Raw genomic sequence first — 26158 nt, 5'->3', positions numbered from 1 at the left:
AAAAAAAAATTATGAAAAGAACTGTAATGTATAACCCCATGCACTCCCATTGCAAACAAAGCTAACTTCATCCGCTGGTTGAGGTAGCTGTCTTTCACCAGAACAAACTTACACTTCCCAAAAACAGACAAAAGAGGTGAGGGTGAGAGCAGGGAGCAGTACGACCCTTCCTCAGAGTTTTGTGTCTTTATTGTTTCAAATGTTGATTAATATCAAGACAAGAACTATGATATAATCATACTAATACAGTCAACATTGTGCAATACCAATATATCTTGACACTGATGTGCAGATCTACTCAGTCATTGGAGTCTCATGATATAGCACTCTCTCTCATGTATACTATGTATTACTATGTATCTTGTGTCCCTTGTCACAAAAAAATCAGATTGACAAACCTGCAAAGCTTTACATGAGAAAGAAAACATCTCAGTCTTTACTGGAAGACCATGTAAAAAGATTGTATTCATTTTAGAGCATTTCTGTTGGTCCGTTCATTATGATGTTCAGACACAGTGCTTTAAAAACTGCCAAAATTCAAAATCATTGCATGTTATAAACTATGTAGCTTTCCAGTTTCAGCAGAAACTATGCTACAGATATCATGACAGGTATGTGTATATGTGTTTGTGTTATGTAGCATTACTGTTCCACAGTGCTACTCAGTATTCCTGGATCAGGTTCAAGACATGTACCATATGCTGTCAAGAATAACAACCAGAATTTGCATGGAATGCAGTAGTTTATGCTTTACATATATAAATATTTGCATGACCTGCATTTACAGTCTTTGTAAACACATATAAAAGCATCAAGCACAACGCTGACCTTTGGCCAAGCTGTGGTCACTTACAAAAGACTGCATCAAAACCTGACATTCTGAATACAACAGTGTGCACTATTAGGCCTAGTCTAATAAGTGGTCACTGGATTCTGGCCTTGTAATGATTGTAGCTGTATATAATCTGTGTAAACAGTAGCAAATCTGTAGGAATGTCTGAACTGTGTTAGCAGGGACTGATGACGTGGGTGTGATGTCAGCTTGTACTTGGCCAACTCCATCCAGCAGCCAAATAAACACTGAATGTGAGACATTTTGTGGCACTATTTCTTAAAGTCAGCAAAGAATGATAAAAAAACGCATTAAGTTAGTGGACATTTACTACATTTGTGGATGTAGCTATAGCTGTATGTGCAACAACAACAAGATTTAAATTTACACATAGCAGTGGTGGTTCAGTGATTAGAACACTGGGTTCCTGACCATATGGTTGTGGGTTCAATACCCCTATCTCCTAAGATGCCACCGTTGGGCCCTTAAGCAAGGTCTTTAACCCTCTCCACTGCTCCATGAGTGCAGTAGCATGGGTTACCCTGCGCTCTGATTGATACAAAGAGAAAACTTTCACTGTACTGTATACGCTGATCAGCCCTAACATTAGCACCACTGAGAGGTGAAGTGAAAAACATTGATCATTTTCATCTACAGTGGCATCCGTCAAGGGGTGGATATATTAGGCAGCAAATGAACAGTCTCCAAAACACCAGACAGAACTTTTTTCTGGTATGCAGTGGTCAGGACATACCATAAGTGTCCAAGAAAGGACGACTGGTGAACCAGTGACAGGGTCATGGGCACCTAAGGCTCACTGATGCTATCCATAGAGATCCCACCTCACAACTTACAGGACTTACAGGATCTGTTGCTAACGTCCTGGTGGAGTCCATACCTCGAATGAGCAGAGTTGTTAGTGGCGTGAGGGGGACCTACTGATAGAGATGTATAATTATAATAATGCTACCTAATGTACCTGTATGATTTTCAATGTACAATCTACAAAAGATGAAGAAGAATGAATCATTTTAACATTAACACTAATTTTATAGTCTTAAAACTGAAGATGGCAGGCAAAGCCAAAAATGTACCTTCCAATAACCTATTTTGGTTCCATAAAAAGATTATTTTTGGACCAAGAACTTGGTCCAGACTCGCTGTCTTCAAACCCAGACTGAAGACCCACCTCTTCTGAGAATACTTGGGCAAAGAGTAGAGTACTATGGCCTCCTTATTTACTTGTGTTTAGTAGTGTCTAAGCTTAGAGGTATCTTTGAATTTTTAGTCTATATAAACTAGTGGAGGTTATTCTTGAAAAAACAGTGAAGCACTTTGGTAAGTCACTCTGGATAAGAGTGTCTGCTAAATGGCGTAAATGTAAATGTACATAGGATGTATAAAGGATTTTGAATAGTTTTTTTGTTGTCTCCTTAAAAGTTTATTTGTTTTCTCATTCTTACTGGCTGATATAATGGATTATTTTAATGAAACCTAAATAACCAGAATTTTGTAAATATGAATAACCGTTGGTTTCAAGAACTTTCACATCATTTAAAGGTTCTGTACTTACCTAGAACATTTACATAATGTGGAGGCACACATCTTATTTACACACTCTTTGGGTTCCACTTTGTTTTGTTTGTTTGTTTTGTAGAACCTCACTCACAAGACTCTGTAAGGATCCCAGACTGATCCCAAAGAGGTTCTTTGCTAAGAGAGACAGAGGGTGGGGTACGTAACATAGTGCATGATTTATTTCAGTCTACAAAAGGTTGACATAAATGTTATAGTAATAGTAATAGTGTTAGTAATAGTAAATTAAACATTAAACACATTAAAACCTATTTTATTTGCTCAAAGATGGCAAGGGGAACCAACAAGGGATCATGCTAAGAAACAAAGAATTCCAATAAATAACTATTTTTAGTTCCCTAAAGAACTTTAAAGAACCGTCTTTGGACGGTGCCTTAAAGAACCGTTTTTCTTCCATGAAGAACTCTTAATGTTTTTAGAAAATGGTTCTTTTGCAGCAGAGGTACTTCGCAGAACCTGGAGAAGAAAGAGAGAGATTATTGGATAATAGGTCTATATCCCAGATTTGTTTAGGTGTAATAGAGATGTATGGGTATGAAGACTCTTCTCAAGGACTAAAGCACCTCCTGTCTACCGCGAGATGCTAATATGTATGGTTTTAAACTTACAGTCCAGTACAGTCCAGTCCTTACAAACCAGTATTCAGGGACCCCAGACATAATTTAAAGGTTCTATACCAATCAAAAGTTTTAAAGAACTTGCCAAGAACCTTTTAGTGGCACCATTGAACAGTTTCCAGTGACCTTCTCATGACGTCAGTTGAAAGTTAAAAGCGTGCTTACACTTCAGGCAACGTGTTCTTAAACAAAAGAGAAATCTTTCAGTATCAAAAGTGTCAACAGTGATAAAAGAGAGACAAGCAGCATGTACTTACGTTTGGAGGGGTGACATTGGAAACGCAGGCCGTGTTTCAACCTTATGCTTGTTCGTTGGGAAAGGGCATTACAGCGGTGGTATATAAACCTGCCTCATATGATAAGCCCACTCCTGTGCGGCCTGAGTTCCCTGAGGGGTAAGGATTAGCTGTCTCTGCAAGGATACCACAACGATTTCAAGATTTCAGGGGAAAAGAACCTAGGCGTTTGGACTTCCATTGACTTGGGCAGCGAGGCAGGATCCAGGACAGGCATCATGAGTAAATCAGTAAGTTGTCAAATGAAAGTCTTATTTAAAGACATTATAAACTGAGATCTTTTAGTGTCTCTTGAAGAACATGCATGCTTCTTCTTCTTTACAGGATTCCTACGAGATGTTTGTGGAGATGGACAATGTGGATGGGGATGTGAAGATCAAGAAGAAGAAAAAGATAAAGAAAAAGGAGAAATTGGAAAGCATGAAGAAGGAGATGGACATTGTGAGTGGCATGATTAGCTTGTAAAGATGACAACAGGTCAAATGCAATGCATCTGTAACCTGATTACAGCCTTTCCCTTCTAACTGTAATATAATACTGTATTCCATTACTGCCTGGTAACTCTGATTACTGTCATTCTTATGTATGTTTGTCCATCCATTTGAACAGGATGACCATGAGATAACACTCGAGGAACTGGAGATGAGATACTCAACGAATATTACTAAAGTAAGATTCACTTCTATTTTCAACGAAAATAGCAGAGTCCAATACAAATAGAGCAATGATGCATGTAGACAGCTGAACAGCAGTCGAAGAAATTTCATTTACAAATACAAATAGCTCTTGGCATGGACATATGGTTCTGGACATGTACAGTCTGATTAATTGGTGTAGAATCTATACATCATTTCTCTTCTTTTAACCACTGGTCCTTATGGACCTCCAGAATGTCAAGATTTTGCTCCAACCCAACCTGTAACTTGTATAACTACAATAATTGGGCAGGAGTTGGGCAGAAATGTGGGCCATCTGGGGTCCCTGGGGACAGATTTGAGAAGGACCACTGCTTTAAAGGACTATGAGTTGAAACCATTCATGTGCTCTTCAGGTTACCAAATGTGATTTGAATTATTTTAGGGTAGTAGTCACCAACCCTGCTCCTGGAGGTCTACCTTTCTTTTAAAACTTTAGCTCCAACCCTAATTGACACAACTTCATCTAGTGCTTGATTATGTGAATGTGGTGTGTTAGATGTTGTTTGGAGGTGAACTCTGCAGGGAGGTGGATCTTTTGGAGGGGGTTGGTGACCACTGTTAATTGGGAATCTTTACATGGCAGCTATGAAGAATGCTCTCAACATGAACATATGCTTTACTGTAGTCAGTCTGTCTTGTTAGATTGGACAAAATGCGGCAGTGTGGCCATTTAATAGTCTGATGTAGAGATGTAATCCAGTCCAGAACCTTAATAATGATCATATATCTTCTTAAAATTTTCTAGTTTTCTAGTCCATAGTCATTCAGTCTATTGATTCTGCGGTAAATGCCTCACAGATGAGAGCAGTGGCCCTTTTCTCCATTCCGTCCTCTTTTTGTCTTCTTACTACTTAGACCTTTTCTACTCAGCTCCATTTGTGTTCTTTTGTGCCCAGATGGACTTAGATAACATCTGTAATTATAGCGCTGGGGCTCAATTGTTTTGTGTTGCAAATCTAAGGATTCATAGAATATAGGAAGGATGTATTCCCAGTCATTTTGGAGAGTGGGTACTGGTCCATTCTTTAAGGGGAACTAATATAAATGTTGCCTGATAATTGTGCTAATCTTCTTAGTCTTCAACAAAAATGTCCAAATGTCATTGATTCAGGTCCAAACTCTTCTTCTTTTTTACCTGTTTTATTCAGGGTATGAGCTCAACCTTCGCTCAGGAGGTACTGGAGCGCGATGGCCCCAACGAGCTCAAGCCGCCCAAGGGCACACCTGAGTATGTGAAGTTCGCCAGGCAGCTGGCTGGTGGGCTGCAGTGTCTGATGTGGGTGGCAGCCGTCATCTGCTTCATCGCCTTCGGCATCGAGATTGCAAAGGGAGAAATCTCCGGCTACGATGATGTGAGTATGGGGGGGCAGGAAAGAGTCAACTTTATAATTAATTATTAATTATCTACTATTGTATTAATGTTGTTATAAATCTTGATCAATTCGAACATTTCAAAATAGATTTATTTATATGTAACAATAATACTTAGTTAATATATATGTAACAATATTATATAGGTAACAATAATAATTAGGTTTTTCCACACCCATATTGTTGTCCACAGTTTTTCCACACCCATATTGTTGTCTTGGACATTATAATATCTTCCCCGCATTTGAGTCAAATAAGTTACAGCTTCACCAGAAAGCTGTAAGACTGTAACATACAGCAGCTCTGGTTTCACAGGCTCTCATTATGCTAGTCACACTCTGATCTCAGGCTTTATTTGATGTTAGTACAGCTGTTTTAGCGTGTCATTGTTTTAGGCACCTTCACAGCTCTTGGTAAAGGTTGCACCTCTGTCCTTTCACACTTACTGTGCTATCTAGAATACCAAGGGCACCCAGGGATTTACCTTCAGATCACCTTCAGATAAAAAAAATATCATGCGTTGACTTGAGTTTGTTCTCTGATCTAGCACACAAGATATTAACATTTTTGAAAATGAGAAAGTCTTGTATTTATGATTATTTGCATCTTTTTCCAGTAACATATGGTGTAAATAAATGACCATGACTGTAAATAAATTACATGACTGTAATTACCATGATATTAATATTTGCATTAACAGTCAAATTGCACTACTTTGCATTCAATATCAGTTTTCCTTTAAAGAGTGGACCACTTTATACTGTCCAAAATGTCTGGTAATTGGTAACTGTATGCTAAAGTTACAAAAACTTTTAATGTACTTCTAGCAAAAATATCTTTGTAGGATTTGAAGAACTATGTAATGATATATTAATTAATGTAACATTTAATACAGATCTAGCTGAGAAGGTATGGAAATGTTTAGTTTTAGCTTTAGCTCAGACACTGGTTGCAATGTTAGTTTCATGATAAACTCTTTTTGTGTCTTGTGCAGCTCTATCTGGCCATTACCCTTATTGCAGTGGTCGTAGTGACAGGCTGTTTTGGCTACTACCAAGAATTCAAGAGCACCAACATTATTGCCAGTTTCAAAAATCTGGTTCCACAGGTGAGACTGCATGCTATAAAACTAGCAAATGCAGAATAATAATCAAGATGTAACCAAATGTCATGCTAATATAATCGTCTTTACCATGCTTTTGTATTGAAGGAGTCTTTAACAGTTAGGAAATCTGCACTTACAGTGTCTAACACTGTAGCCATCCCAGTCTTGAGTTTAAAAACTTTACCAAGCACTAAATGACAGAATGATAAAAAAAATTCAACGTTGTGTTTTCTTGCCTGTAGCAAGCCATGGTCATCAGGGATGGCCGAAAGGACCAAATCAATGCCAACTTGCTGGTGGTGGGAGACCTTGTAGAAATTAAAGGAGGTGACCGAGTTCCTGCCGACATCCGTATCATCACCTCACAGGGCTGCAAGGTGCGTAACACTCAGGATGAACTCCAGCCTCTAGAATTATGTTGCACTGTAACAGTACCGTACTCCATACAAAAAAACATCCAGCAAAAACACAGTGAAGGGATATGTTTACTTTTATCAGTATCAGTGTGCTCTTAGCTTCACTTTTTATGTAAAAGGATCTAGTTCAGTTCAAGGAGATTAAACTAAACTAATCCTAGACACTAATTCTAGTTAGTTTAGCAGTTTGACTAAGTGGTGCTACAGAAATGTAGATTATAGGGAAAATATGGAAATATAAAACATATATATATATATATATATATATATATATATATATATATATATATATATATATACATTTTTTAGCTGGTTTGTAACACTGTACACTTTTGAGGATGCTTGATATTACATTACACTACATAACATATAATACACTGTATATGTACAATAAATAAATCTATGTTAATAATTAATGTATTTTTTAATTATAATATATTTCACACAATTAACATTACATTTCTGAGCCAAGATGAACTATTTTCCCAAAAAGATTGGAAATGAATCAAGGCATGGATCTATAAAACATGGAGCTAATCTGATCTGGTCTTATTTGCTGCTTTGCAGGTAGATAATTCCTCTCTAACTGGTGAGTCAGAGCCTCAGACCAGGAGCCCAGAGTGCACCCATGAGAATCCACTGGAGACCCGTAACATCGCATTCTTCTCCACCACCTGCTTAGAGGGTAGGATAACACAAGCATATCCATAGCTGCTTACATTTGGTGTAAGAGGAAAATGTGTAAATATGACTTTTCATTTTTTACAGTAAGCATTTCAGAAGGCTATATCAGCTACTAGTAAAACAAAGCTAAATGCTAATATCCTCAGAAGGCTTCTCTATGGTATAATCCTACAGTAAGTCTTATCCCTGCTTATTGTTGTCTCCTGTATCCTGAAAAGGTGTAGCCACAGGGATAATCATCAACACAGGTGACCGCACCATCATCGGCCGCATTGCCAGCCTCGCCTCTGGAGTGGGCAATGAGAAGACCCCCATCGCCATCGAGATTGAGCACTTTGTGGACATCATCGCCGGCCTGGCCATTTTCTTTGGCTTCACCTTCTTTGTGGTTGCCATGTTCATTGGTTACGCCTTTCTGGAGGCCATGATCTTCTTCATGGCTATCGTGGTGGCCTACGTGCCTGAAGGACTTTTGGCTACTGTCACTGTGAGTATTTTAATTTTTATTTTAATTTTAATTTAAAAGGAATTTGTTTATCTGCAGAAAATGATTCAGTGTATTGACATTGATATGTTTTATAAGAGTAATACAACACTGGATTGGAATGGATAAGCTATTTCACACGACAGAAAACATATATAAACATGTTGGTGTATAATAAAGGGTAACAACACCATCTTCCCTGTGGCAGACTATAGGGTTTGATTCTACAGCTAGGGAAGTGCACCACCCTACACCATTAAGAGTTGCATTCTTCTTTGATGTCAGATGCAATAAAAGCATCAGCCAAATGATGTTAAATGTAAATGTATAAACGAGTCTATATACTTACATAACCACATAATCATTTGATCTTGATCTCAAGTATGTACAGTGTCCATAAAATGTATTTGTACTTCGATGTTTTCCTCGTTTATCTCTTTTATACATTTTGACAAGAATTCACAAAACAAACTCTTTAAAGTCAAAGTGAAAACAAATTAATGTCAATTAAATAAATCACTCTGTGTGGAGAAGTCTCAGTCAGGCTTGCATATCTGGACACTGCAGTTTTACTCCATTAATCTTTGCAAAACTGCTAAAGCTCTGTCAGGTTGCACAGTGACTGGACATGAACAGTCTTTTTCAAGTCCAGCCACACATTCTGAATTGGACTGACCTTTAAGGCATTTCAGAGTTTAAAAAATGTTTTTGTGCCTCATGACAGACAATAGAAAAAAGGCTTTCAGCACTTTTTTTTTAATGTAAAGGTCAAAAATATAAAAACATGACAAAATAAATGGTCATTTTGGTGGGTTATTTCACTGTCATGCAAAAATATTTCATATCTCCAAAAGGAGATAAAATTTTGCAGGAGAAAGAAAATACCTTAACTTTCAATAGAAAGTAAAAATGATGTAAAGAATAAAAGTATAGAATAAAAAGTTTCACTCTACATTACAAAACGTTTTACACATCGGGCATGCATGGAATTGTGCAGACACTGTATACGGTCTGTACTGTGTATACACTATTTTGATACACTGAAAATGAATTCATATAAAGCAGGGGTGGAAACACTTGATTGAACTCATCTGTTAATTGTGAGATTTAGTGGGTGTGTTAAAGCAGGGAAATCAGCAAACTGTGCTGAACTTTGAACCCTTAATTCCCCACCCTGACATAAAAGGAATGTATTGTGTGTCTGAGAGTGTATTTCATGTTTCCTTGCAGTAAGTACACAAAGAAACTCTACAAACTGTATATTTTGACCCCCCGCAGGTATGTCTGTCCCTAACGGCCAAACGTTTGGCCCGAAAGAACTGTGTAGTGAAGAATCTAGAGGCTGTGGAGACGCTTGGTTCCACCTCAGTCATTTGTTCGGATAAGACCGGAACCCTGACGCAGAACCGCATGACTGTCGCTCACTTGTGGTTTGACAATATGATCCATGCTGCTGATACAACAGAAGACCAGTCAGGTGTGAAACTCCATTTCAGCCGATCAACTTCTTCATTTCTAATTCCAGATAATACACATCTGAGATTCGACATTCAGTTATGTATTATATATCATATATATATATATATATATGATATATAAATCTAATTCTGAGGAATTCTACCCTAATTCTCACAAGATGACCTTATCATGCCAGAAATTCAGTTTTATGCAGGTGTTTATTTCATTGGAACTGAAGGGAGAAAATAGCTTCAGCTATTACAGTACTTGTGGCATGAAAGGTCACAAAGCTATGATGAATTTCACTAATCTGTGATGAAGTTCACTTATCAAAGAGCTCTACAGTACAATACTGAGAGGGATGATGAAGAAACTGGTATGCTTACAATGGCTGCCAACATGCACATCTTTTTACACAATTTCTAAGCCATAATAATTATGCTGCAATAATAATTAGGAGAAGAATTGCAGCCTCTCGAAATTATGTCTGCCTGCTGTCAGATACAAATTCTAAATTATAAATGTTTACATAGCATAAACCCCATCCATCTCACTGCCCACTTCACCTCTTAAAATGTAGTGTGATGTATGTCTGCTTTCCAAACAACACATATGCTTACTTTTGGCTAGTTATCATTTTCAGTTATTGTTATCATTCACTTAGCAACGTTAGCCAGTCATGGTGGACGATTATCATTTGTAGCAAGAAATTCACCATCAGCAAAAAGGTGATGTAGCAGCATTTTCTCCTGGAAGATCTCATCAACACACCAAGCAGATGACAGCTAAGAAAGCCAAGACAGTTAGCTGATGTGTGAGACAGGCAAGATGCTTCCATTTCACCCTCGGCATCCACATCCTCATCTGTCCTAGTTGTGCAGGTAGGCAGTGGTCTTCACCGTCTCTCTCAAACACTCACATGTTGGTCAACTCAGTGACCTATTCATTAAATGAGCACAAGTAAAGCCCCTTAGATGTCATCCTCTTGGTGTTTCAATGAGACAGTGCTTGGTGTTGGTGGACTGAGAGTGAGAACTCATGGTGGAGAACTTGACTGACGATGAGCAAAGAGGTACAGCTGAACAAAACTCTGTTAAGCTGACTGGCTAACATCGCTAAGTGGAAAAAAACAACAACTGAACAAAAAACTGAAACAGTATAAAAACAACAGCAAACATCATGAGATACTCAAAGAGCACTGAGTACAAAATTGCAAAACAGAAGCCTCTGAACAGATGAGGAGATCAGATGTCTAGATTCAGTTGACAGGCAAACATACGTCACGCTACATTGTGCAAGAGGTTGACAGCCTTCAGCAGTCATGTCGCCAGTCATGTCTGTAGTCGGCATCCATAAAAGGAACTCAGGGTCTAAGCTGGATTCTCTATGACAGAAATGAATAAGATTTTCCCCACTGTTGAACCCTGTGGTAAACAGTAAGTAATACTACGACTCTACCGTCTCAGTCCACATGCTTCTTTCACTTTTAGATGCTGCTTCTGTATCTCTTAGCTTGTCCAGAAATAGATGTGTAAAGTGTGCGGATTACACATCTGTGCAGTGAAATGACATCACACTAAACTAACCCAACTACTAAACTATTAAACACTAGTACATAACACACAGCAAATACTGCCCAACAAACATTATGTAGCAATTTAGCTTAAAATGGCAGCTTCAGAATCATGTCGGTGCTCCACTGACTGTAATTGGGAGAAAGCCATCTCTGTCATTGCCACTCCAGGCTTGAACGTTGCTGCTGCACTATGGAACTTAGTGGAGCTTAGTGAAATGTGGTGTAGCTGCCAAGAAAGCTTCATAATGCTGTGTTATCCCCAGTCATATTTGTGTAAAATCCTCTAATATTACCCTATAATCTCAGACTCACTTCAGATGCCGATTCTGTATCTCTGAGCTTGTCAACAAATGCAGGTGTACAGCTGTCATAAGGGGGCGCTCAAGGCGTAGCTTATATGCTCCACAAACAACATTAGGTTGACTTTAAGCTCCAACATTAGACAGACATTGATTTTTTTCTTAATAAAACATTAGAATTGAACGTTATGTTAACATAATGGATTTCAGCATATGACATATGACTCTGAGTTTTGGTCTCCATACCACACAACTAAATGCTGGTATTTTACGTCAGTATGATGTGGCATGTGACGTTTGGAAGACCCTGGATGTTGGTTACATTGGTTTCTTAACATCACAACCTAGAACCAATGGAATTCAACATCAGCTGCCTTCATTATTCCATGGAAAATTGACATTGGCATTAGATGTTGTCCTGACATTGAATTTTGGTCACTTGATGTCACATCCTTCTTTCAACCAAATAATTTGATGGTGGTCAGCTTACGAACATGAGCTTCTCTCTTTCACTATATCTGCATTCACCTCTTTCTCTTTGCCTTTTACCTTTTTTACAGGCCAGAGTTTCGACCAGTCCTCAGAGACGTGGAGGGCGCTGGGACGAGTGGCTAGTCTGTGCAATCGAGCCATTTTCAGACCCAATCAGGAAACTGTTCCTATTCCTAAGGTGATAGGATGGCAGCCAAATCAGATAAACCCTGTTCTCTGCTGTTTCCTGTTTTTCACTGGATCAGTTTCTCTTTCTCTGCTAGTGCATTCTAGAAACGGCTGCCTTATGCTGTTCTTTATGTCTTTTTATAAATAAATAGATTGTAGCCATTTCGGTAAAACTTTTTTTAAGGAATTTTCTTTTTAGGACCATTCAATTCAGGAATGGTATTTAGGACCATTGGTAGGGCTCCCAACTCTCACACAGCGACAGTGAAACACCTGCAAATGGCACTAACCCTACGCTCTCGCATCACACTTGCAATTTCTGAGGTTGCCAGTTATTTAAAAAAGGTTTAGGTTCTAGGTAGTGTCTAGTGACTTCCGTAGTTAAGTATGGCCAAATATAGTCAAGTAACATCTGTAAAATAAGTATATAGAAAATAAAATTGGCTTGAATACTTCTAATTAATCCCCAGTGCCTTAAAGTGGCAGCAAATTTGTAAATAATGAACTACTACAGCCCCTAAAATGCCTCCTAGAACATGTTCTATGGCATGGTTCCTATCTATATTTGCACCATTGCAGTTTGCACTATACATAGTATGTCAGTGGTGCTGGGAAGGGACCACAGAGCTATGACTTTTACTGTACAGTAAAATCCACTTCTCCGACAATAAAGAACTTATGTCTGTAACTGTCCACAGAGGATAGTGGTTGGAGATGCCTCTGAAACAGCCCTGCTGAAGTTCACAGAGCTGACCATTGGAAACATTATAGACTACAGGGCACGATTCAAAAAGATCTGTGAAGTGCCCTTCAACTCCACCAACAAATTTCAGGTAAGATCCAGTGGAGACAGTGGATCATGCTATCCTCTTCCTTCATGCTGTGCCTGGTTTAGCTACCTTTTCCCCAGCTGATGGTCCTCTGTCTCCCTCTTGTGTGCGTAGTTGTCAATACATGAGCTAGAGGATCCGTTGGACCTGCGTTACCTGCTGGTGATGAAGGGAGCTCCAGAGAGGATTTTGGAACGCTGCACCACCATCCTGATAAAGGGCCAGGAGCTGCCACTGGATGAGCAATGGAAGGAGGCCTTCCAGACTGCATACATGGACCTGGGAGGTCTGGGAGAGCGAGTGCTGGGTAAGAGGTTATTAGAGGTCAGCGTGAACAGGATTAAAAAGGGAGGAAGGGAAAACAAAGGCTGTTTGAGCTTAGATGGCAAAACTTCACCCAGGCTGTTGATATCAAAACAGGTCACATGCACTGTTGGCAGATTAAGTGTTTTGGGCATGAATGGTGCCTATTTTAGTAGTGAGTGACCATGGCATGGGATAATGGCTTCTCAAGTATCTACCAGTGAACACTAAAATGAGGTCTATTAAATTACAGTCAGTTATTTAATGCACAATGAATTGATCTCGGGTTAATATGAAACCAGTATATGTGTTTTGTGGGACTCCAGATGTACTACATTTCTTTGGAAATGTAATTTGCTGTGGTCCTCTTATAGGCTAGTAACTGGTTCTGGCCCACTACCCCTCTCCTATTTGCACCCCCCCCCCCCCCCCCCCCAATCAAACCCATATTAGTACATAATCGGTGGTCTGTTATGTCATTATTGTTGTAATGCATTTTAAAACTTTAAGACTTTCTTATGCAACATATTGTGCATGAACTGGGAACTGGTTACTGGTTTTGTGTCGGGTCAGTTAACCCCTTAACACTTAACACATTACTCAGTAACTACAGGGACTACTGTACAAACTGGTGGGGCTGTACTTTGGTAATAGACCAAATTTTGACCCACCAGCCGGCCATAACTTCTGGAGTTTATTACTGTAGAGCTAATCTTTGTAATACTGTCATTTCCATTATGAATTATCTAGTGACATTTTAAGCATACAGGAGAATATACAATGCAAATTGTCTGAATTCCTCTATACTACTAAACACGAGTACATTTTAACATCTAACTAGTGAAACTACAAAACACTACCTACTAAAAATACACTCCTACTTGACATATTAGTGACTTATTAAACTCTTATTTTCTATTAATAACTACTTTTTAACTTGACACATAAAAGATGTCCAAAACAAGAAGATCTTTTAGCTTGCCCAACATCCGGATACGGCTAAGAGGAGCTGCTCAATTACACAGTTTTACTTTTCTCTACACAAATGATTTGACCAAAATTGCTGACGTAATTAATCAATTAATAAAATAACAATATTAGGACATAAAAAAATTAAGAAGTAGGCCATTATAACATAAATATTAAAATGAAATTTTATTTTTGTTACTGAAGGAGTATTGCACAGATTCTTCCTAATTTCAGTATTTTTCTTTGTTGTTGACATAAACAAAATATTATGTATAGAGTTTTATGTATGTATGGTGATGATAGTAAAATGGTTTTAGAGGTACCTCTCTCTGATGAATGAATTTTTAAAAAACAGGCACCAGACTGTATCTGTAATCATTTTATGTAATACATTTTTTATTTTTTATAAATTTGTTTAACCGACCTGTTTGTAGCTCCTCCTAGCACTAGCAATGCTCTGAAAACTAGGAGGGTAAGAATTTAACACATCTCCTCCAATACTTGTGAAGCCAGCCACTGCCTCTTTTCAAACTGCCACCGAAGCGGCATTGCCAGGCTGCCAACAGGCACCTGTACCGGCCAACATCGCTTAACAAAGATGAGAGGAGAGAGCGCTGTCTACCCACCCAGAGAGAGCACGGACAAATTGTGCTTTTTTGAACTCTGGCCGCTGATGGCAAAATGGCATACCTCAGTATTCGAACTTCCAACGACCATTAGATCACAGAGCCCCTCTGAGTCCTTTGTAATGTAGTTTTAAGCCCTATTAACCAATTCAACTCAACGTTGCATGTACTTCTGCTGTGAACTACTCTGGCTTAGCACTTTTTTTGGAATAGAGCATTTCACACTAAACCACTAGACTAATGATTTCATTTAATGCAGAAAAATGTTTTATTGTGTATATTAGTACTTTTGTTTAAGTAGAAATATGATTAGAACCCTTTTACATCGTGAAAATAATGTGTTATTATTATTTATTATTTTTACCCAATCAGTAAAAATTCACTGCATCATGTGTACATTCTCATCAGGTTTCTGCCACATATACCTCAATGAGAAGGAATTCCCCCGTGGCTATGCCTTCGACACTGATGAAATGAACTTCACCACATCTGGTCTGTGCTTCGCTGGACTCATCTCCATGATTGACCCTCCCCGTGCCACAGTGCCTGACGCCGTCATGAAATGTCGTACAGCTGGCATTCGTGTAAGTCCAGTCCAGTATTGCAGATATGAGGCCAAGTCGTTGGGTCATGAATTTACAATAAATAGCAGGGCAACTCAAACTGTGGTGGTCATGCTTGGCATTGCGATTGCCACAGTAACCTCAGATGTCCCACAGCAGCAGTCATTTCAACTCAGTTTGTACTGTCTTTATTTTTATATTGATTTATAGGTAGTCATGGTCACTGGGGACCACCCCATCACGGCCAAGGCCATTGCTGCAAATGTTGGCATCATATCAGAGGGCAGTGAGACTGTGGAGGACATTGCCACCAGGCTACGAATCCCTGTGGAGCAGGTTAAGAAAAGGTGAGACTCAGCTCACTCTTTCCATTGATGCTTATTTACTTACCCAATGAAAATTAACCACGCTTTTAGCATTCATGCTTGCAGGTTTGTCATCAGGTTTCGATACAACTACTTTCTACTATTACAGAGCTGCAATGCCTGAATCTAATATGGATTAATGAAAATATTCAGACATTACTCAGGACCTTGATTTAACATGGGTCATTGGCTTATCTCATACTACTGTAAATATGTACTAACTGTATGATAACCTCACTATCTACAGTAGTGCTCTTGGAGAGTTCTGTCGACATTGGCTTCGGCCTTGGCGCCATTATGGGCCTCAGATTTAAGGAACGCTGCTGGGAAAAATGCTAACTGAATTGAATAGCTCCACAGGCAGCCTTGGTGATACCTGCCTGGGCTCCAGTTATCTAGGTAGCAACAATAATATTTATTGTGGTTCTGTAACCAACAGTGATGCCCGTGCATGTGTTATAAACGGAGGTCAGCTAAAGGATATGACCAGTGAGGAGCTGGACGAAGCTTTGCGGAATCACCCGGAAATGGTGTTTGCCCGCACCTCTCCCCAGCAGAAGCTCATCATTGTCGAGAGCTGCCAGCGCCTGGTAAGCTCAGTTACAATGCCAAATATCTTATCAGAATAAAGGAATGACTGGAGAACATGATGGAATCTAATGGAGTACAGTGGTGTTATGCAGTACATTTATGAGTAAGGTCATGCTAGCAACTCGTCCTCTGTAGTTAATATTCCATGATAAATAAACACCTGTTAAGGAGCTCTTGTACTAATACTGGACCTCTTTTATAGGTGCCCTACGAGGGATTTACTGTATTTAACTTGACATTGTTGAGCAAAAGCTGCAGAACAAAGCTGTAAAACAGGCAGATTACACCCCCCCCCCCCCCAAACTGTTATGTAACAGTCTTTACTCATTATACTGTATTGACACCCCCAAAATGTTGTGCAAGCCCAGCCAGGGCTTAACACAATGGCTACTTCAGGAGAATATGGAAGCTAGGCTAAAAAGACTAAAAGCTAATGCTAGGTGGCATGGTGAAGCATCACTTGGTGGTGAGCCCATCAACCGGAAAAACAATGACACAAGTCAGATTCTATGCAAATGCAAACCCCACCAGACCCTACTATAACCTCATCATCTAGCTAAAATAATTACAAGAACCCTTATGCTATACTATGCTAGGCTGGGCTGGGCTGGGCTATGCCATGCTGCCGTGAACCGTTGCAGTGCCATATACCAGCCAATAATTAGAATTCATAATTTTTTCACAAGCCCAGCATAAAAGAAGAGTCAGTTTGTTTCATTTTGAGGTAAGATAACAGGGTTGTAAATAGGCTTGTACACAAATCTGAGCATAGTTTTTTACCCCACAGTCACATACTTACTATTAATTATACATTAAAGAGCAGCTTACAATAGTCAGTAAATGCCTTATTTGGCACCTTTAGGTTCTTCCCTGACCTAGAGATCTCAACTGCAACTGCTTGTTAAAATTAGCAAAACCTTACATCAGCAATTTTGCAGAAAATCAAATTTGGACAAAGTTTGACTTCATGATATCTGGTACTACTGCGTTTAGCAGTGTGGCACAGACATCACAGAAAACTGTACCTTAAAGATACCATTGTGTCATGCAGTGTAACATCAAACAAGCAAATAACAAGCGTTTTACTGGAACCCCACGATATAACATTGGCATTATCATACCGTAAACATGTAATGGCATTTTTCCTAGTGCTGTAACTGTGTCATCTTACCACTACTGGTAATGTTTGATGTCATAACAAATGTGGTCATGACTTTAAACATAAAACTATCTGGGCTAATCAGTCCTGACACCACACTTAACAACTTCACCAGTTTTCATAATGCTAATTGGTGGGAACACAATTCCATAGCTCAATTAAAAACATTGTGTTCATCCAACAAACTTTTGCTTAAAACTTTTCATGAATCTACCCTTAACAGTGGTGTAGCGGTAGCTCAGCGGTTAGATCACAGGGTTATGGGTCCACTAAGCTGTCTACCCTTGAGCAAGGTTCTTAACCCTCTCTGCTCCAGAGGTGCTGTAGCATGCTGCCCTCTGACCGCGAATGTCTAAGCTGGGATATGGGATATGACATGTACTGTACAAGTGTATAAGGATAATGACACATAACTGTGTATAATAAAGATGCTTAACTTAAGATACCAATCTCCTCCCAGGGCTCAATTGTGGCAGTGACCGGAGATGGAGTGAATGATTCCCCTGCTCTAAAAAAGGCAGACATTGGTATTGCTATGGGCATCGCTGGCTCTGATGCTGCTAAGAATGCTGCAGACATGATCCTGCTGGACGACAACTTCGCCTCCATCGTAACAGGAGTAGAACAGGGTAGGTAAAGGCAAAGAAAATCATAACCACATGCTGTCAATCTTTATTATAATGCTGCTTTTTTTGCCACCTTTCTGATTTCCTAATAGTTGCTGTTTAACAGTATAATTACTTTTGGGAATTGTCTTAATACATTGTTGAGAAAACTGTATTTTTTAAACATTACAAGAGAGAGATACAACATAATTGTTGTGTATATTCATGTTAAGAGATTTTGATCATGAAATATTGACATCGCATCTCATGTTGGCATTTGAAAACAGTATTAAACCAGGAAATTTGATTTAATAGGTTTTTAATTGCATATTGTAATAAACCATACTGTTGCTGCCAGTTTAAAACCACTACAAAACAGTGGCCTTACAGCAATAGCTAAAAAACAATGGAAATTAAGGTAAAATAATTTTATTCCAAATCATTGTAGATGTCATGGCATCCTAGGCCAGACACAGAGGGACGAACACTCGCAGAGATGGAGTCAAAGCAAGCAGATTTATTAACACAATGAGAAACAAAAGGGGGCAAGTGAGGCAAAAAAGCAGCAAACCATGAACAACAGTGATCAACAAAAACATGAATGTAGAAAACAAGAGGGCGAACCAAAAACCAACTTGGGACTGGGGGTTCAGCTGGGGGACCAGGTACTGAGCAAGAGTAGCTGAGACGTGGGTTGCCAGTAAATCCTGGCTGTGAGCGAGGGAGCCTCGCTGATGACTTGATTGGCAGGGTGACCTGCTCCTGAAAGTGAACACTGAGCAGAAGCTGGCCTCAACACACTGCTACAGTAGGGGAACCTCTAATGAAACCTTGAGGTCCCAAACGATACAATTCTCGACACCGAATGGCAGTGTTGAGTCTCCTAAAATACGCCCAATCCCAGGTGAAACTCATAAACATGAAACGAGACACTAATTCAAACACATGAACCAAGGTGGAACCGAGGTGGAAGTCCTTATTTGGGGCTGTGGCCGACGGCTCGGAATTGCTCCGGGGAGGGTGCGATACCGAGGGGCTGACAGTAGAGCATTTCTGTTGGTCAGTTCATCCTGGAAGAAGTAACAATGTAAAGAACAATTCACATTATTTCAAAAAGTAAAAAATGACAAAAATGGAGATACAAGGTTCTATACATGACAGCATAAAATAATGCACATTTACACACTATTTAAAATAAACTAAATTTTAGGCATAAAGGGAATTACCATCATGTAGAACACCTGAGCTTTATTTAGTGTAGGTCTTTCTTAAATTAATTAAATTTAATTAAGTCAATAAAACTGCGGGTTCGGTTTATAAATTAGGGAGAAAGCACCCCAGGGCAAAAATGTCCCACACTAGGCTAATGCACCCTATTGTTTAAGTATTATCATTCATATGAAAATTAACCTGGGCAGTGGTGGCTCAGCAGTTGTGATGGCAAGCTACCACTGTTGGGCCCTTGAGCAAGGCCCTCAACTCTCTCTGCTCCCTGGGTGGTGCAGTGATGACCACTCTGCTGTTTGCTGTGTGTTTGGTCACTGCATGGACGGGTTAAAGGCGGAGGTCAAATTTCATCTGTGTCCAACACAAATAGTGAATATGGTTGTCCTGTCTCGTCTTGTTATAAATGTCAATATTATGTGATTCTCGATGTTGGCAGTGGTTCACCTGTATTGCATTTGCTCTGGACTATAGGCCGTCTCATCTTTGACAACCTAAAGAAGTCCATTGCCTACACTCTGACAAAGAACATTCCAGAGCTGACCCCCTACCTGATCTACATCACTGTGAGCGTACCGCTGCCACTGGGCTGCATCACCATCCTCTTCATCGAGCTTGCCACTGATATTGTGAGTATAGTGCCACGACTGCAGGCCAGTGTCATTGTACCTACGCAGACACCAAATAGCCTGCAACTTTAACTACTGTATCTGTGACATCTTCATGAGAAGCTGCTTGTTTCGTCTGCTCACTAGTCTCTTTCTGATCTTCATGGTCAGTCTACTTTATACTGTATACTATAAACTATTAGTGTACAATACCGACTGTTGCCTGTCACAGTTTTTCAGCCACCGTCTAACCCATTGATCAATGACCACAGGCCCACTGTTGACCAGATATTATTTGAATGGTGGATCATTTGTAATACAGCACTGCAGCACTGACAATGACATGGTAGTGTGTGTGTGGTATGGGCGTTCTGGTATCAGGCAAAGCAGTTTCACACACATCTATGCCAAGGCTAGGTTCAGAGGTTTAGGTCCACCCAAAAATACCCAGTACCCTGATGACTGACAGATATATACAGTACATTATACAGGTGTAATGTACACCAGCAAAGTGAAGCTACAAAAAAGATGTTTCTACTAAAGCGTCCAGTGAGTGTAGATTAATACTTAATCATTTTTAAACTGACACCAGACTCTGCTCACTCTCTCTCTCTCTTACAGTTCCCCTCAGTGTCTTTGGCCTATGAGAAAGCTGAGAGCGACATCATGCATCTAAAGCCCAGGAACCCACGCAGGGACAGGCTGGTGAATGAAGCCCTTGCCGTCTACTCTTACTTCCAGATAGGTATGATGTCCATGCATTGTATCAATAATCTTCTTGATGTTTGACCTTCCTGACCATATAGCTTGTTCCAGCAGTGTCCAAAGTGTTGATTCCTTCCAACTCTCCATCTCATGTTCTCCAGGAGCCATCCAGTCATTTGCAGGCTTCACAGATTACTTCACAGCAATGGCTCAGGAGGGTTGGTTCCCCCTGCTGTGTGTGGGCCTTCGTTCTCACTGGGAGAACGTCCACCTGCAGGACCTACAGGACAGCTATGGACAGGAATGGGTCAGTAATACAGCATTAGCATTAGCTTACCTTAAAGGGCAGATGCCATAACAGCTGCAATACGAGCTTATTTTGAAGGATGTGATGTCACAGCCATGAGTGCTTGTCCATACAACTGCACATTCAGCCCACTTACATACGGTCCACTCATTTACTTGATAATAGCGCTAAAACCAGGTTGTTTAGCTCAGGCTGCCATTCTAACAAGACACATTATGGGGTAACCAATCAGCATAGATGCCATTTACATACAGTACATCAGTTTTGAGTAAATGGATCATATGTAATGTCTTTTGTTTCCTCCTCGTGGCAGACCTTCAGTCAGCGGCTGTACCAGGAGTACACATGCTACACAGTGTTCTTCGTCAGTATTGAGGTCTGTCAGATTGCTGATGTCTTAATCAGAAAAACCCGCCGTCTGTCTGCCTTCCAGCAAGGCTTCTTCAGGTTAGTGTGCCCACACCTTTACTCTCAAACCAGCCAAAAAAATGAGGTCTATATAAATAGATGTTTTTGCATTTGTCCAGGGTTGCAGACAGAAACAGAAATCCTGAAGTTGTTAATCTGGTACTTTTATTAAATCCACAGAAATGCCTCTATCTGCTTTGTGAGGCTTATTAAATTAGCTAAGTAGTTTAGCTGGTTTGCTCTGGCTCATAAAATGTAAGGTATTCTGAGCTGCAAGCAAGTAAGAGCAGCAACAATCATAGGCTGTCGAAAACTGATTATGTGTGGGATTTCTCCAGACTGCAGCTGTCTGTGGAATTACAGCCAGCTCAGCTGCTGCCTGGGGTATTTTTCTGATTAGAGCAGTGACTTTATGAAAGAAGACACACACATATTTAATTTACACACAAATGAATGTATTTTATTTGTGTGTTTACATAAAGAAGACTACGAAAATCTCAAGGATTAAAAATTCTTAAGGCCAGGCCTTATTAGGACTTCTATGCTGGAACTTCAGATACATTAGCATCTGCAGTTTGGTGATATTTAACCTCTTGAACTTTCTGGAACTTTCTCTCCATGATCAGTCTACTTTATACTGTATACTATAAACTATTAGTGTACAGTACAGACTGTTGCCTGTCACAGCTTTTCAGCCACCCTCTAACCCACTGATCAATGATGACAGGCCCACTGTTGACCAAATATTATTTGAGTGGTGGATCATTTGTAATACAGCACTGCAGCACTGACAATGGCATGTTAGTGTGTGTGTGGTATGATCATTCTGGTATCAAGCAAAGCAGTTTCACTGGGGTTTTAACACACATCTATGCCAAGGCTAGGTTTAGAGGTTTAGGTCCACCCAAAAATACCCAGTACTCTGATGATTGATGGATGTAATATACAGGTGTTTGATATTTCAAGGCCAGGACTTGTGGATTTGTCTTCAGAAATTAGGACTTCCATGCTGTAACTTCAGATACATTAGCATGTGCAGTTTGGTGATATTTAACCTCTTAAACTTTCTGGAACCACCAGTGGCACCAGGCTAATAATGTCATTCTAGCATTACAATGACAGAATGTAGATATCACCAATTTGGGCGCTCCTGCGTGGTCCAGTTGTCTGAGCAATGGCGGTCGCCAGTTTGACCCCTGGTGATGCCACAGCCATTCATGGCTGAGTGTGGCCAGGCTGGCTTCATATGACTTGAAAAGGCATTGCAGCATTGTGTGATATCGGGAGTCCTAGTTGGTGGTTGGGAACTGACAATGACTAAATGATTTATGGTGTTTGGTTGACGTTCTTATACAGAGTGACTTGCTTTGGAATCATGTAGAGTACTTGGGAGAATGTAGAGTCAGGAGTCTTACTCAAGGACTCTTGTTGGTGTAGTGTGATGTGCTGGTCTAGCTGAGGAATAAACCCTTGCCTGCCATGGGAAGATGACACTGTTACTCTCTATGCCAAACTAACCACCAACGAATGGTTCTTCAGAATGAGAACACAGGAGTTTCAGTTTTCCGAATATTCAGATTTCCATGTTAAACTCTATCACACCCTTTAGAAACCTTTATGCACCTCACAGGTTAATGCATGTATGGCTGTAATGCCAGAGGAAGAGCATAAAAATGAATTAATTATTCTTATAATGGCTTTTTTTTAAACGGGTATGCCCACTAACTGTCAATCACAAAATGGCACTGATTAAAATGACAGACCCAAAGGTGCATAGTGACCTCAAAGAGGAAAATGAAAGTCTGGCTTGAAAAAAAACTAAATACATGGAAACAGGAGAAATATATATATATAACTTTAAGTAGGCTCAGATTTGGACTGCTGTAATTAGATTACATATAATATTCCATACTAGCAATTTCTGCTGGTTCAAGACTAAAGTGTACCATCTATTATTAACTAAATACATGGAAACAGGAGAAATATATATATATAATTTTGAGTAGGCTCAGATTTGGACTGCTGTAATTAGATTACATATAATATTCCATACTAGCAATTTCTGCTGGTTCAAGACTAAAGTGTACCATCTATTATTAAATCAGTTCTTTAATTACAATGATTTAATAATAGACAGTATTGTCAATTCAATTCGCTTACATTGTCCTGCAGATCTGCTGTCCTGCAACTGAACACTTCAGATATGATCATCCTGACTGAGATATTGTTCTAACAGCATGAACCCATTCTTCTCTGTGCAGAAACCGGGTGCTTGTGACTGCCATAGTGTTCCAGCTATGTCTCGGTAACCTGCTGTGCTACTGCCCAGGGATGCCAAACATCTTTAACTTCATGCCTATTAGGTAATGTGCCCTCCATATTTGCTCTCTAGGGTGAGGCCTCCTTATCACAGGTTTACACTGTACAGTTCATACTTTTATTATACTCTGTCGTAGTTATTTGAAGGGCAGCTACATTAGGTAGACTTCATAACCCATGCATACGTGTTGAATAATGCATTTATAAAAGTGACACAAGTTTTTAAATGAACAGTTTACGTTACAGTTACAGGATAGTGTAACATGATTATAAGTAAATGATGTAAATGACATTAGTGACCCTAAACCAAAGTGATAAATCTTTGTTTTTTATTTATAACATTGTTACAAGGCATTCAATTCATGTAATTGAACCTAAGGTGGAAGCTTAGTTATGATAACCATATACTGTGTATCGGTTCTATAAATGATGCACTCAGGACATTTTTGTTAGGAAAATATGTATGAAAAGTAGCACCTAATAATAGTTTAAAGGCACCATACGATGATATATATGCACCATATATGATATATGGTGCTTTAACAAGGCCTCCACTGCCCATGAGTTCATGAGCTCTACTACATGGATGTGATGCTTTATAAATGCAAAAAGGCTCTTATGTCAACCCAGTGTCCTTGATTGCATTCTTATTATTTCTGTCTTAATGGCATTAATTACTTTAGTGTTACATTTTAAATACCCTATTCAGTGCTGATGGATGTGTTATGAAGTCCCTATGTAGGTAGCTTTCAAATAAAGACACAGTCCAGCTCTATGTAAATGACACATTGGCCTAAGAAGTGCTTCATCTTTGACTGCTATCTGGTTGTTTACTTTTTTCCAGGGTGCAATGGTGGTTTGTGCCGTTACCATATGGTATCCTGATCTTTGTTTATGATGAGATAAGGAAACTAGGAGTAAGGAGACATCCAGGCAGTAAGTATCATACTTCACAGGTTGTTAAAGGAAGAGTGTGATGAAAACCTGCATTCATACTCCTCTCTCACCCCAAATGTATTCAACTGAAAAAGATATGTCGGGTATGCAGACTTTCCTCCCTTAGCTACAAGGCTAATGTGGCCACGACTAGAGATATACTTGCTGTTTGCTAAACTATCATGTATGGAGGATGACTGCCGCGAGTATCCTGTGTACGATTGCTGCATCGCTTGTGTGAAGTCCTCACAAATGAACTTTGACCTTAGGCAAGGTGCAGTACACACAAATAATGATAGGGGCAGTGCAGGGTTTTAAACAAAGGCCGGCTGCATCCCAATTGTGTGCAACACGCTAATACTATAGGTATAGACTATATACTAATCTAAATAGTGAGGGTTTGGCAGGTAAGTACACAAAATATTAACATGCTAACAGGAAGTGATGAAGCGTTGCTATGTCAACAGACATCACTGCAAGTTCTCCAGCCACTGTTGCCACTGCACTTGCAACATCATCTGCCTTTTTTTCTAATAACTGTTCCAGATGTGAGTAGGTCCTCCCAGTTCGTTTCGCACTGCATCATGGGATAATAGTGTACCTATATGATGTGTCCTTGCCGCTGCCCAGACGGCGTGGAAACCTGGTCAGTGTTCTCAGGTCTGCCCTCTAGTGAAAGCGCAGCACATTTACGCTAGGACGGTTGTCTACGTGAACGCATTGGCCAAACAGCAAGTATATTTCCAGCCTATGACGTCATAAGCAAACAGCATGCCTGAGTCACCACTTAGCTCTTTCAAGGTGTACAAATCATAGCCGAACTAAAAGGTCTGCTCACATTAGTTGCACTGGCTCCTGGTTTCAGTTTTTATGCAGTTCAAGGTCATGCTCTTGACATACAGGCCTCACAGCAGGTCTCACATTTCCCTCTTCTGTGTTTTCCAATAGGTTGGTGGGATCAGGAGTTGTATTACTGAGCAAGCATGGTCATTTCACACTGGAGAATGGCGATGATTTTTCCTGCCTTCTTTAAATGACCGTGAATTATTTTTATATTGTGCCCTAAATGTCTTTAACTGTCCTGATATTGCTATTTCTTATTATATAATCACAGAGTGATCAACTGCCTAGGCCTACATACCTTTTTGCTGAAAGGGAAAGTACTGGAGAAAAATGAATGTACTAAGCAATATAATAATATTGGCAACTGATGTGGAAGGTGGGTGAGACGTGAGACATAAGATGCATGTACATTATTTTAATCAATTGTTTTTATTAATAAAATGTTATATTACACTCTTAATCTTCCCTGTGAGGCTTATTTACTAATTATTTTTATCACTCTATATTCCATAGATTTTAATAGGCTGCTGTATGTGTATGGATCTGTTTTGCCTCAAGATTAATGGGCAAGACTAAAATATATATATATGTACCCTACCGGTCAAAAGTTTTAGAACACTCCCATTTTTCCATTGTATTTATTAACATTTAAGTCTATAGAATAATTTGCAATGGCACAAAGTCCTGTAAACTTAAATAGTACAA

General features: G+C 39.5%; 1 protein-coding gene across 1 annotated transcript; it reads left to right on the top strand.

Moving 5' to 3' along the window:
• Positions 1 to 3148: 3148 nt before the first annotated feature.
• On the top strand, positions 3149 to 25827 carry LOC140567118 (potassium-transporting ATPase alpha chain 1). The gene is made up of 22 exons (XM_072692352.1): positions 3149 to 3782; positions 3951 to 4010; positions 5188 to 5391; positions 6405 to 6518; positions 6758 to 6892; positions 7499 to 7616; positions 7834 to 8102; positions 9378 to 9576; positions 11993 to 12102; positions 12791 to 12925; positions 13037 to 13229; positions 15229 to 15404; positions 15594 to 15730; positions 16188 to 16338; positions 17959 to 18127; positions 19802 to 19956; positions 20557 to 20680; positions 20802 to 20947; positions 21261 to 21394; positions 23617 to 23718; positions 24519 to 24610; positions 25559 to 25827. The coding sequence occupies exons 1-22, from the start codon at positions 3642 to 3644 to the stop codon at positions 25585 to 25587; spliced, it is 3093 nt and encodes a 1030-aa protein (XP_072548453.1). The 5' UTR covers positions 3149 to 3641; the 3' UTR covers positions 25588 to 25827.
• Positions 25828 to 26158: the final 331 nt, after the last annotated feature.

Source organism: Salminus brasiliensis, chromosome 1 (assembly GCF_030463535.1).
Source record: "Salminus brasiliensis chromosome 1, fSalBra1.hap2, whole genome shotgun sequence".
NCBI lineage: Eukaryota > Metazoa > Chordata > Actinopteri > Characiformes > Bryconidae > Salminus > Salminus brasiliensis.
This window is presented reverse-complemented; position numbering and strand designations above follow the sequence as displayed.